Source organism: Columba livia, chromosome 2, assembly GCF_036013475.1.
Source record: "Columba livia isolate bColLiv1 breed racing homer chromosome 2, bColLiv1.pat.W.v2, whole genome shotgun sequence".
Classification (NCBI taxonomy): Eukaryota; Metazoa; Chordata; class Aves; order Columbiformes; family Columbidae; genus Columba; species Columba livia.
The window spans coordinates 161,883,559-161,897,192 of record NC_088603.1 but is presented as its reverse complement, the minus strand read 5'-3'; the positions used below and the strand labels follow the sequence as shown (position 1 = coordinate 161,897,192).

General features: G+C 51.7%; 1 protein-coding gene across 1 annotated transcript in view; it reads right to left on the bottom strand.

The window, feature by feature from the left end:
- Positions 1–10,176, bottom strand: part of ARHGAP39 (Rho GTPase activating protein 39) — a 159,533-nt gene extending 149,357 nt beyond the window's left edge. Inside the window, exon 1 of the mRNA XM_065054666.1 lies at positions 10,019–10,176. Within this exon, the coding sequence (XP_064910738.1) occupies positions 10,019–10,029 (11 nt within the window). The 5' untranslated portion in view covers positions 10,030–10,176. The remainder of the gene's footprint in view (positions 1–10,018) is intronic.
- Positions 10,177–13,634: the final 3,458 nt, after the last annotated feature.

Genomic DNA, 13,634 nt, shown 5'->3' with positions numbered 1-13,634 from the left:
GGTGGAGATCCTCCTAAATGCCTCATGCGAGGAAGGAAAGAAAAGTCTTCCTGCTCCGCGCAAGCCAGGCGAAGGAAAAAGAAAACAATACAAGAAAATGAGCTCTAACAATCCCAGTGCTTTGATATTAAGCCTGGATGTAGATAAGCCTGCTCTTATTTCCCAGAGCAGACCCTTATAGAATCATTTGGGTTAGGAGAGACCCTCAAGATCATCAAGTCAAACCGTAACCCAACAGTAGCACTAAACCATGTCCCTAAGAAACGTCTGTTCAACCCCTCCAGGGATGGTGACTCCAGCACTGCCCTGGGCAGCCTGTTCCAATGCCCGACAGCCCTTTGGGGAAGAAACTGTTCCCCAGATCCAACCTCAACCTCCCCTGGAGCAACTTGAGGCCGTTTCCTCTCATCCTATCACTTGCTACTTGCTAGACAGAACTCAAAAATTCAAAAAAGAAGGTTTCTTAGGAACTGGAGAAGCAGCATCACCCTTCAAATAAGCATTGAGGTGTATTTCCATGAAGCAGAAAGGCAAGAAACCTCATTTCACCCCAATCTCACCAATTTACTGGGAAGTGAGTGGAAACCACACGCCTCGCCGAGAGCCTGATCTGCTCGGAGATGCACACACACAAATCCCTCAACAGGGAGTTTGCAGCGTTATTTTTCCTCCTAATTCTTCCCAAATGTTCTTGCCCACATTACGCGTTGCCAGAGTAAGAGGCGTGTTTGGTTTTGTTATATTACCCTTTGTTTTAAGCCTCAGCCACCGCGGCGCACCAGGTTCTCCTGCCCATGAGGGGACGCGGATTCACAGACGCACACGGTAGATTAAAAGGAGCAAAGGAGCTTACGAAGCAGAAGCAGCAGCAGCTCAAAAGCCAACTTCAGGTCGGCAACAGGATCCAGAAACTACTTAAGAGACGGCTTAATTGCTAATAAAACCGATGATACATCCGTCTATCCTCCAAAGCCTTGCGTGTGTGCTCGGCCAGCTTGAGATGCATTCCTCAAGGTGAGTAATTCAACAGTTGGACACAAAAGAAACCAAAACGAAACACCAAACCAACCCCAGAAAACCAAGAGGAAGCAAAGCCGGCTCTTCAAGAAGCAGAATTTTCCCTTTCAAGTCCATGTGTAACTTTGCATATCAGGGACAGCGCGTTGCTGTTTCATGTGTTGTCTTTTAAAAGATTTAGACTTCAAAGAGGGACTATTTGTCTAAACGTCCCGCACGGACCACGGGGTTGACTCTAGTAACCTAAATTCCGCCGTTATTTAAACGTACCCTATTGTCCATCCTTCTCTTCCATAGAGGAACCCGCCACATCGTGGTCGATGAGCGATTGCACTTTTCCATCTCGCGCAATGATCGCTCCCAACTGTGTGCAAAGGGCTCTCGGGCTTGCAAGACGCGCTACGGAAAGATCGATAGAAATCATAATACCGATCGCTTCGATTCGCAGGGTAAGTAACGTTTCTGGCCGGGGAAAAGCTTGAGTTTCCAACCACGTCGCCCGTGGAAGTCATTTACATTCAAACAGGACGCAGAGCAGAGGGGGAAGATCAATAAGAACGCAACGAGGCAGACAGAGAAATGTCATCACCCCGGGAAGAGGCAGCGCAGGAACCGCGTGGATCCGACAGGAGCACAAACGGACCGGGCGCCTGTGTTTTTGTAGGGCCTACAGGATATGGAAGGCACCCAGATTCCATTCGGAGATTTTTCTGTAGCTGGTGGTAAAGAGGAAGGAGATTGTGTGGTCAGAACTGGTGATAGAATGGGATGCAAGGGACCTGGGGAGGGAGGGGAGGGAGCGGGGGCGTAAAGGGAGGAGAGAGGGGAGGAAGGGGGGCGCAAAGGGAGGAAAAAGGCGGGGGGGAACCAAGGAAGGAAAAGGTGGGGGGGGAGGCGCCAAGGAAGGAAAAAGGTGTGGGGGGAGGCGCCAAGGAAGGAAAAAGGTGTGGGGGGAGGCATCAAGGAAGGAAAAGGGGAAAAGGTGTGGGGGGGGAGGCACCAAGGAGGGAAATGGAGGGCGGTGGCGCCAAGGAAGGAAAAAGGCGGGGGGGGAGGTGCCAAGGAAGGAAAAGGGGGGGCAGAGGCGCCAAGGAAGGAAAAGGGGGGGCAGAGGTGCCAAGGAAGGAAAAAGGGGGGGGGGAGGTGCCAAGGAAGGAAAAGGGTGGGGGGGAGGCACCAAGGAAGGAAAAAGGGGGGGGGAGGCGACAATGAAGGAAAAGGGGGGGGGAGGCGACAATGAAGGAAAAGGGGGGGGGGAAGTGACAAGGAAGGAAAACTGGGGGGGAGGTGACAAGGAAGGAAAAGAGGGCGGGGAGGTGACAAGGAAGGAAAAGGGGGGGCGGGGGCGCCAAGGAAGAAGAGCAGCCTATAAACCACCTTCTCCTCAGGTATCGACTGGTCCAGGGCTGGCCAAGCCACCAGTGACACTGGCAAAGTCCCCAGTGATCCAAATCCTTCCTCTCTGCCACATCCAAGCCCAGATGCCACCAACCCCCGTCCCTCCCTTCCAACACAGACGTTCCTCCCAGTCCAACTGGGTTTCATGAACTCAGCACTAAGGAGCAAACTTGAACATTCCCCAGAAGTCAAAAAGTTCCGCTCCGCACTGGAATCATCATTTCCAATCAAGGTTCGACGCAGGAACGAAACCTTCGAAGGATGACACCGTCTGTAAAATACAATAAGCGAAGCCTTTTCCCTCTGACAGTCGATTTCAGGCCTCATTTGCCACGAGTTTTATGAGATGTTAATCAACAATCAAAAATTTCCACGTCTCCCGCTGCACGAATAGCGGTTTCTGCTCTCTAAATGACACCACTGGGTTACTACACGTCACAGTTCACGAGCCCTCTCTGCCCCTTGACATTTCCTTCCTATTTATCGTTTAAAAATACTTTAACAATTTGAAAACAACTTTGGTTTTTTCCATATCCAGTTGCCTGGCAATCAGCTGGGACAGTAACGAGAGTCAGAGTGATGTGTTTGCCTCCTTAAAAATTGGGCATCCATATGGATTATCTCTTGCAAAGCTGTTTGTGCGAATATTTAAAGGGCAGGAGCAGCCCCAGAAGCAAGAAGAGGAAAATAAATACAATTATCAGGTGTATTAAGGCCGGAGAAAGAGCGAGGGATGAAGAACTTGAGAAACAGAATCACAGAATGGACTGGGTTGGAAAAGGCCTCAGAGATCAACAAGTCCAACCCTTGGTCCAACTCCAGTCCATTGACTAGATCATGGCACTAAGTGCCATGTCCAATCTCAGTTGAAAAACCTCCAGGGCCGGTGAGTCCAGCACCTCCCTGGGCAGCCATTCCAATGCCTGACCACTCTCTCTGCACAGAATTGCTTTCTCATCTCCAGCCTAAATGTCCCCTGGCAGAGTTTAAGCCCATGGCCCCTTGTCCTATTGCTGACTGCCTGGGAGAAGAGCCCAATCCCCACCTGGCTAGAACTGCCCTTCAGGTAGTTCTAGAGAGTGCTGAGCTCAGCTCTAAGCCTCCTCTTCTCCAGACTAAACAAGCCCAGCTCCCTCAGCCTCTCCCCATAGGGCTTGTGCTCAAGTCCCTTCCCCAGTCTTGTTGCTCTTCTCTGGACCCGCTCCAGCACTTCAATCTCTTTCCTGAGCTGAGGGGCCCAGAACTGAACACAATACTCTAGGTGTGGCCTCCCCAATGCAGAGTACAGGGGAAGGATCACTGCCCTTGTCCTGCTGACCACACTAGTTTGGATACAGGACAGGATCCCATTGGCCTTCTTGACCACCTGGGCACACTGGTGGCTCATGTTGAGCTTCCTGTCCATTAGTCCCCCCAGGTCCCTTTCTGCCTGGCTGCTCTCCAGCCACTCTGTGCCCAGCCTGGAGCGCTGCAGGGGGTTGTTGTGGCCAAAGTGCAGGACCCGGCACTTGGCCTTGCTGAACTTCATCCCATTGGAATCGGCCCATTTTTCCAGTCTATCCAGATCCCTCTGCAGAGCCCTCCTGCCTTCCAGCAGCTCCACACTCAAACAAGGCACCTCCCATTGTAACAGCACAATGCGGTTCTTGCACCAGTTACGATTAATTCCAAAGTCACGGGGCAGATGTTAATCTCAAGATTGCTCCACTTCTTCCCCTCAGCACCTGGAGTACATTTATCCCTCCTTGGCAACAGGAATTAAAAATAGCCAGCCTGGATTAATTGCAAAGTGGGGAAAAAAGAAGAGAAAATATGAGAGCAGAACTGTTTATTTTTGAGAGGAGGAAAGGTCGAGGTTCAATGCGTTATCTAGAGCATGTAAGGAAATCATCACTGAAGCAAAAACGCGGGATGGGGAGCGTGGCTGCTGACGACTGGAACCAGAAATTATTGTTTTGAAGGTGCTGGAAAGAAGATGTTGTTGGAACATTTGTAGTGATCTTGACTGGCAGCCAAAATGAAGTTCTCACTGATATTATTTGGGGGCAAACGTGTGCAAATAAACGTGCTGTAAAAATGTCACTGTACAGCGACAGTCAAGCCTAAAATTCCTACAATTGACACTTTAGGATCCGTCCCCTCCCCGGCTCTGCCGCAGTGTTGGGGAACTTCCAATCTTACCGGATTCTACATCAATTTTACTCCTGGAACCAGCCCAGTCCCTCGAGACTTCTCAGTTGTATGTGGTGGTTTGGTTTGGTTTGTGGGTTTTTGTTTAAATGTGGTTGGGTAGGGATTTTATTTTATTTTAATTGTGTATTCACAAGTTTCTAGAGCTGCTAAAACCTTCGTCTTTCAGAAGATGAACACATCACGAGTCTTTGGTCGTAACATAATTGCCAGAAGGGTTTGAGGACTTGAGCCTTGCCCAAACTGGTCTTAAACCAAGACACCTACTCACGGACTTGAGCCTTGCCCAAACCAGTCTTAAACCACGATACCTATTCACAAGACACAATGTTTTCCATCTAGATTATAGTTTACCTAAAAAACTGACCCAGAAAAACTTGTCCTGGATCGGCTTTACAGGCCTAAACGCAGATTGGACCGAGTGCGTTGAGATAATGGTCAAATCAGTTGACCTGAAGGAGAAGCCGCAAGATGACGGTGCTGGAACAGGGTTTAGGAAGCTGCTCCTATTTAAAGGAATTTGTGCGGGGAAGTTTTCTACAGCAACATGTTGCATGTTTCTACAGTTCAGGATTTCAAGCCCACAAATATTTCCCAGATGGCAACTCCCATGTGGTGGCAGGAGGTGATGGCCTGAAGCTTGAGGACTTAAGACCAAAGCAGTTGACCTTCAAATCCAACTACAAAACTGTGGATTCACCCAATTCTCCAGGATAGCTCCTCAAAAAGCTTTAAACAAGGCCTAAGTTGAGAAAACTCCTGCCCTGGAGTTTGACCCAAGCATATCAGGCTTATCCTTGGAGAGGACCTACGTGATGCAACAGGTCTCCTCCACCTTCATACCAAAGAAAGGTCACGCTGGTCCTTACAACGAGACTTTCTGCTGCTTTGTCCAGTCTAAGACAAAATATTTCAACAAACAAGGCTCCATTTCTCTAGGAAGAAAGGTTTTACGGCAAAGTTTAGTCTGTTAGGACGTGCTCAACACGCAGCCCAGACATCCCTAGAAGTGTTCAATGCCAGGTTGGACGGGACTTGGAGCAACCTGGTCTAGTTGAAGATGTCCCTGCTCGTGGCAGGAGGTTGGATTGGATGATCTTTAAGGTCCCTCCCAACCCAAACCATTCGATAGTTCTACTAGACCCAGCTTAAGGATTTCAGAGACTCAGAGGGCTAAATGAGAGATGAGCTGTAGATATTCTGATTTTACGATATCGCAAGCACAGGCAATAAAGCAGCTTTCAAGCACTGAAAGCCGCAGCTCTGAAGACAAGAGAAAAGTTGCTGGGATTGCAACAGATGTTATGATATTTTAATTGTAATATTAAAGAGGTGGAGGAGCAGCAACAGGCACCAAGTCCATCATGAGCGGCACTTGACAACACACACCCAGCAGGTCTGATATCAAACCCATCACACACACACACACAGAGGTTATTTTCCTATTTTTCACAAGCCAGAAATTCCATAAAATGCTTTAAAAAATGTATTATTTTGAGAATAACCTAAATTTAAAATTATCTAAAACATCTGGAAACTCTACAACTAATTGATGGGTTGGGGAAGCCTTCTCAGCCTATAGGGACTATATTTCAGCTTTAAAATGATGCTATTTCACCACTAATATACATAAAAGTCACAATCGCATGTCCAAAACGCCCAATATAGGCCAGGAACAACAAGGCAGAAATCGGAATAAAAAGGCGACCCTGCTACCCACACAACCTGTATCATCTCACTGCTCTTACGTTGCCGAGTTCGTTAGCGTATATATATTAGTTAATCTTAATAAATCCGGTCAAGACTATCCCTGGAGTCACTGTTAAACTGAACAGCTGCAGCAGCTGTTTGAGACTTACCATCAAAACCATGTTGTGGTTGCAAAGAGGGTAGAAAGTGGCTCCCGTCCCAACAAGACAACAACAAAACGGTGAACAATCAAAATAAGAACTCACACCCATCAATCACACACTCACCGTCGTGGGTATCGGGAAAATCTGTTGTGAAATGCAAGGATTTGGATACAGGTCAACAGTTGGGACCTTAGAGCTGCAGGTTATAGGAGAATACGGCACTTCTGCTTCTCTTATTAGGATAGTTAACGACCTCATTTAAGCCACGTAGGGTATAGCCAGGAATTACAGGTTCCTCAAATGCTGTTAGTGATAAATCACGGGAATTCAGCCAGGAGTGTTTCTCAGGTACTTTCATATCAGCAATATCAGTTTTACCGGGCGGACGACAAGTTGGGTCCCTCCCCTCTTTTTCTTAATTTCACTATTTCGCTCGCGGCCGCGTTTGAAAAGCTCCTTTGAGCCCATCTCCAGCTCTTTTGGAGCTACATGAAGACATCTGGCTCGCAGACACCCCAGACCATGATTTCATCTCGATCTGCAGCAACCAGACATTTCGGTGGGAAATACCCTATCAGCAGCATCTTTAGTGCGAGAGCAAAGATTTCCCTATAGATATTGAAGGCCCCAACATATGCATTTCTTCCCAAAGGAAGAACACTAAAATTCTCTCTCCCAAGGGTATTCGCATAACTCAAGTCGGCATGATGAACATTAAAGACTCATTTAGACTTGAAAGCCACCCCAGGTACCGGTGGAATGAGTTGCGCTGCAATCAGCCATTCAAACTCTAGCGCGGAGTTGGATTAATCTAAATTTTAGGCTGGGAACATAGATCCCGATCAGCTGAGCGTGTAAGATACGCAGGGAAAAGTGAAGTTACTGGTTGCCAATGGGCAAGGATCTACTTGGGCTTTGTAATGCCACTAGATATGTTGAGCTCTCCCTCTCGCAGCATCCCTAAGCAATGGGAAAGAAATATTAAGCTTCTCCCTCCCCAAAAAAAACCCACAAATAAAGGTGTACAGCATGGAGCAATACTCAGAGAACTACAAGAAGCAACGTTAAGATCGCGCCTTGCAAGCCTAAGGCAAAATGTCACATCCACAGACTTAATTCGCATCCATGAGCCCCAAATACCAAATACTGGCACTTTTTCCTCCCCCCGAATTCGGCAGCGAGACGTTTCGTGGAATCGCGAGGGTGTTGCGCCCCCCCGCCCCCGAAGAAATCGGCTCCTCGGTGTCCGACGGATTCGCAGCGAGGTGCAATCACACCCGTTTTAAAGCATCACGCGGTGTATTAACATTCAGCCGCAGCTGCCGCCCGGGGAAGACGCTTCACGGAAAACAGCGACCAACCGGTCACGGCAACGGCACATCCACCGACACCAAGCGGGTCAGATACACCCACAGCCCTGGCCAAGCCACCTGCTGCTTGCAGGTACCCAAGAGCTCACCCCAAGCTCCTCATCGCCATTAATTTTCTGGTAGAAATGTGTTTTATTTACCCCGTTAAGCCCGGCCAGCTGCATGCGCCAGGTGAGGGAGCGGAGGGCGGCAGCTGCGGGTTTATCTGTAGAGGTCACTCAAGTGTTGATTAAACCGCGATCGCCAAGGAAGGAGGAATTGGGGGGGCGGGGGGGGGGGGAATAAAACAGATTTAAACATTCCCATCGTGCAGTTTTGCAGCCGGAGGATGCGGGTCTGGGGAGGCAGCAGAGCAGCGCAGAGAGGGGAAAGAATCAAATAAATCAGAAGAATAATAATAAAAAAGAACCAGCGGCTCGCAATCCTCCGCACATGTGAGATAAATAAACCCCGGTCCAGCGCCAACACCGGCAACTCGGCCATTTCGACCCTCTCCTAGATCAGTTCATCCCCCCCCATCCCTGCAGCCCCCCCATCCCTGCATCCACACCCACTCGCACGCCGCCCCAGACCCCCCCTTTTCGCCCTGCCACACCTTACACCTCCATAAAAATCCCTCCCTTGGCTGCATCCCATGGGGTGGGATCCAGCCCGTGCGTAACCCCCCCCCGCAGAGCGGCCATGGGGAGCGGGATGGGACTGGATTCAGCCTTTCCATGCCCCCTCACTGGAGAACAGGGGGGGATGCAGCCCCTCTGTGGGGTGCAGGGGGGGATCCAGCCCCTCCATAACACCCCTGAAGGAGTAGGGTGGGATCCAACCCCTCCATAGGGAAGGGTGGGGGATCCAGCCCCTCCATATGGAACAGGGTTGGATCCAGCCCCTCTATGGGGAACAAGGAGGGATCCAACCCCTCCATAGGGAACAGGGTGGGATCCAACCCTGCCATAACCCCCATGAGGGAATGGGGGGGGATCCAACCCCCCCCCCCATAAGGATCAGCGTGGGATCCAGCCCTCCATATGGAACAGTGTGGGATCCAGCCCTCTATGGGGAACAGGGTGAGATCCAGCCCCTCTATAATCCCCCCGAGAGAGCAGGGGGGGATCCATCCCCTCCATAGGGAGCAGGGGGGATCCAGCCCCCCATAGGGATCAGCATGCAATCCAGCCCCTTCATGGAGAACAGGAGGGGGATCCAGCCCCTCCATAGGGAGTAAGGGGGGGATTTAACCCTCCATGGGGAGCAGGGTGAGATCCAGCTTCCCCCCCCCCCCACCCAGACCCCCGATGAAGAACAGAGATGGATCCAGCTCCTCTATGGGGAAGAGAGGGGATCCAGCCCCCCCATAACCCCTCTGATTGAGCAGGGGTGGGGGGAGAACCAGCCCCCCTGTGGAGAACAGGGGGTGGGATCCAGCCCCTCTATGGGGAACAGGGGGGAGATTCAGCCCCTCTATGGGGAACAGGGGGGAGATCCAGCCCCTCCACACCCCCCCTCCCTCCACGGGGAGCAACGTGGGATCCATCCCCCCCTCCATTTCCCAATGTCCCCCCTGGAAATCAGGGTGGGGTTGGGATCCATCCCCCCTCCCCGCAACCACAGAGAACCAGGTGGGTGCATCCAGCCCCCACCCCCCACCTTGCACCACATTTTAGGGGGGGGAGTGGGGTTGGGCTTCAACCCCCCAAAACAGGAGAGTGGGGTGAGGATCCAAGCCCACGCCATGCAAACCAGGGGGGATCCCCCTCCCCCAAAACCCCCCCCCAAATCAAGGTGGTGCTGACACCCAACCAACCCCCCCCCCATTAAGTCCCTCCCCATGTTCATCCAGAAGGACGAGAGAAGGTGGATAAAACACCCCCTCCCCAAAAAATGACACAGATATCGCCAAGGCGGGGGGGGGGGGGGGGGGGGGGGGGGAAACACCGCAAAAAAGTGGGGGCACCCCCATAACCCCTATATAAACATATATAGAGAAGTAGGGACGGAGGAGACCCCCCGCCAAGGGTAATAAAAAGCGGCCCAGACCCCTCTCAGCGCCCCCGGGGGGTTCAGAGAAGGGTCTGGGTGTTAACACAGGGGGAGCAGCCCCCACCCCACCCCCCTTTCTCAGGCCTCAAACCCCCTCAGAGGCCTCACCCCCCTCAGACCCCCCCCCCCCCCCGCCCCCGCGGTGCCGGTTCTCACCTCTCCGCCATGTTCCCGGGGGCTTCACCGCTCGCCGGTGGCCCCGGCCCCGGTTCGGCCTCCCATGGCCCCGGTGACCGCCGGACCCACCGCCCCCCCCCCCCCCCACTCTCCCCGCGTTCCCCCGCGGCCGCTCCGCCGCTCACTGAGCGCGGCGGCCCCGCCGCGTCCCCGTCACCAGCGACAACGGCAGCGCCGCCAATGGGGACGGGCGGAGGGGGCGTGGCCTCCGCCTCCCGCAGGCCCCGCCTCCATCCCACCGCGCCCTGAGGGGGTGGGCGGGGCAAGACGCGGGGGTTGATGGGAGGGGTAGTTCGGGCGGCGGGCGCATGCGCGGTGCGCGCCTGCGGTGTATATACGCGCGGATATACGTGTCTATACGTCCCGTGCGCGCTTGTATGGCGCGGAACAGCGCACGCTGTGTGCGCAGGCATACAGCTCACTGGCGTGCACATACATACACAGTTCAAATGGACATGCACACGCATGTGCATGTATAGAGCACATGCGTACACGGTGCACATACGTGTGCATAGCTGCACATGCAGCTATAGGTGCCTACAGCACCGCGTGCAGTCACGGACACACACGTCTGCACGCAGGGCACTGTGCATGGGTCCATACAGCTCACTCACATGCATGTACTTATATATAGCGCACATGTATACGGTGTACATGCGTATGCATAGGTGCACATGCAGCTATAGGTACCTTGAGCACCGCGTGCAGGCACAGACACACACGTCTGCACGCAGTGCACTGTGCATGCCTCCATACAGCTCACTGATGTGCACAAGTGTGCACAAACCTGCACATTTGCACACGCATATGCATGTATAGAGCACATGCATACAAAGTGCACATGTGTGTGCATAGGTACACATGAAGCTATATGTACCTCGAGCACTGTGTGCACAGACGCACACATATGCACGCAGCACATTGTGCATGCATCCATACAACTCACTCTCACGCACAAGTGTGCACATACCTGCACAGTGTAAATGCATATGCACACGCATGTGCACATATATGTGTACCCAGTGCACATGCATGTGCATGCTATACGTACCTCGAGCACTGTGTGCAGTCATAGACACATGGGTATGCACGCAGCACACTGTCCATAGAGCTCACTCGTGTGCATGTGTGCACATATGTGCACAGTATAAATGCATGTGCGCACACGTGTGCATGTATAGAGCACATATGTACACAGTGCACGTGCTCGTGTATACTTGTACGAGCATCTATACATAGCTCGAGCACTGTGTGCAGTCACTGACACACACGTCTGTGCACAGAACACCTCATGCATCCATACGGTTCACTCACATGCACATATAGTGCATGTGTGTGCACAGCACAGTACATAGGTGCACATGCAGCTATATGTACATTGAGCACCATGTGTGGTCATGGACACACAAGTATGCATGCAGCACACATCCATACAGCTCAGTTGCATGCGTATGCACATACATATACAATGTACACGCATGTGCACACACGTGTGCATGTACAGCGCACGTGTGTACACAGTGCACGTGCATGCATATATATATACATGCAGCTATACGTACCTTGAGCACTGCACGCAGTCACAGACGCATATGCATACATACAGTTCCCTCACATGTACATGTGTGTGCACATATGCAAACATATGCAAACACGCCCCATGCACCTATAGACATCGTCCACACCATGGTTGTGCATGTGCACAAACACATACATATGGATGCAGCACACAGACGTGGCACATGCATGTATATATGCCCACTGCACACACATGTGCACATGTATAGAATGCACACAGTATGCAAACATGTACACATGGTATATGTGCACTTACACACTGCACACATATATATATACCTAGTGCAAGCAATACACACATATGCACACACGTCCTGGAGAATTGCACACCTACACACAGTACATACACATGCTATAGGTGCACATACATATGCAAAGACACTGCACGCAGGTACACGTAGGCACACATGATGCACATACGTGCACACACTGTATAGTACACATCTGTACATGCATTGGAATGTATACGCACCGTGCATTCACCAATACTGTGCACTCACACGCACGCATATGTGCACACGCAGCACACGTGTGTTACATATACACACCACATGGGCACATACGCACACGCTGCACACGGTGCTGATGTGTGGACTCTTATGCACTGAACATACGTGTGCGCAGTGCACATATATGTCCACACACGCACATGTATGGCTTGTCCAACACGCTGCCCACGCACGCACATATGTACACATGGTCCACGTATGCACAAACGCGCCACACACTGCGAATGGACGTACATATTAGCACATACACATTGCGTGTGCGTGCACAGACATGCTGTGCCCTGTGACCCACAGGTCCCCCAGGATCTGCGCCTCCCCAGTGACCCCTTGTGCCCCATAGCACCCCCTGGATCCTGTGCCCCCCTGACCTCCACCCATACATTCATATGACAGGAAACGGCCTCAAGTTGCGCTGGGGGGGGATTGAGGTTGGATTTAGGAACAATTTCTTCCCCAAAGGGCTGTGGGGCATTGAACAGGCTGCCCAGGGCAGTGCTGGAGTCACCATCCCTGGAGGGCTGGACAGACGGACACGAGGTTCTCAGGGACATGGGGTAGTACTGGGGTTGGAGGGATGGTTGGACTCTTAAAGATCTTTTCCAACCAAAATGATTCTACGATCATTAACGAAGACGTTGATCCGGAGCAGCCTGCAGCCCAGGTCATTCTGCCCCCTGCACACCAGCACTGCTACATCTCCAACGAGTCACCTTTCCAGGACGTCCCAAACCCTGTGCCACACTTTGTTGTGTCTACCCAGCAATCCCGAACTCGCTGTGCGTTTGCAGAGCGACTGTGTGTGGCAGGAGATTGATTCTGCTCCATTCAACGTCCTGGCAGAGAAGGGCCAGCGCTGGGAGTCACCTTCTGCTAAGGCCAGCAGGGGCCACCCAGCACATAGAATATGTCACCAGGTCCTCCAGAGCAGGCTGGGAGGGATGTCACAGTGGAAATAGTTGAGCAGCTCTGAGGTCAGTGCAATCATAGAATGGAATCATAGAATCGTTTCGGTTGATAAAGACCCTCAAGATCGAGTCCAACCACAACGGAGAACAATGGAGAGCAACGTTCTACTGATGCTCGCAGAAACATGGTGGACACACACAGACACACCTTGAGCCATTGAGATATGAAAGAGGTTTCCAAAGAAGCCTGATTCTGAAGATGAAGAGGAAAGACTGAACATGGGCAGTCATCAGATATTCATAAAGTGGTTGGGGTTGGAAGGGACCTTCAAAGCTCCCCCAGTGCCCCCCTGCTATGAGCAGGGACATCTTCACCAGCTCAGGTTGCTCAGAGCCCCGTCCAGCCTGGCCTGGGATGTCCCCAGGGATGGTTCATCTACCACCACTCTGGGCAACCTGGGCAGTGTCTCATCACCCTCAGTGTAAAAAACTTCAGCTCCGCTTCCTCAAATAGTGGGATTTTGATTAAAAAGTAAGATGATACAGATCCTGCTTTGAGGTCTTCTAGGTTTTTATTAGCACTTTCTTTCTATCTTTCTTTTG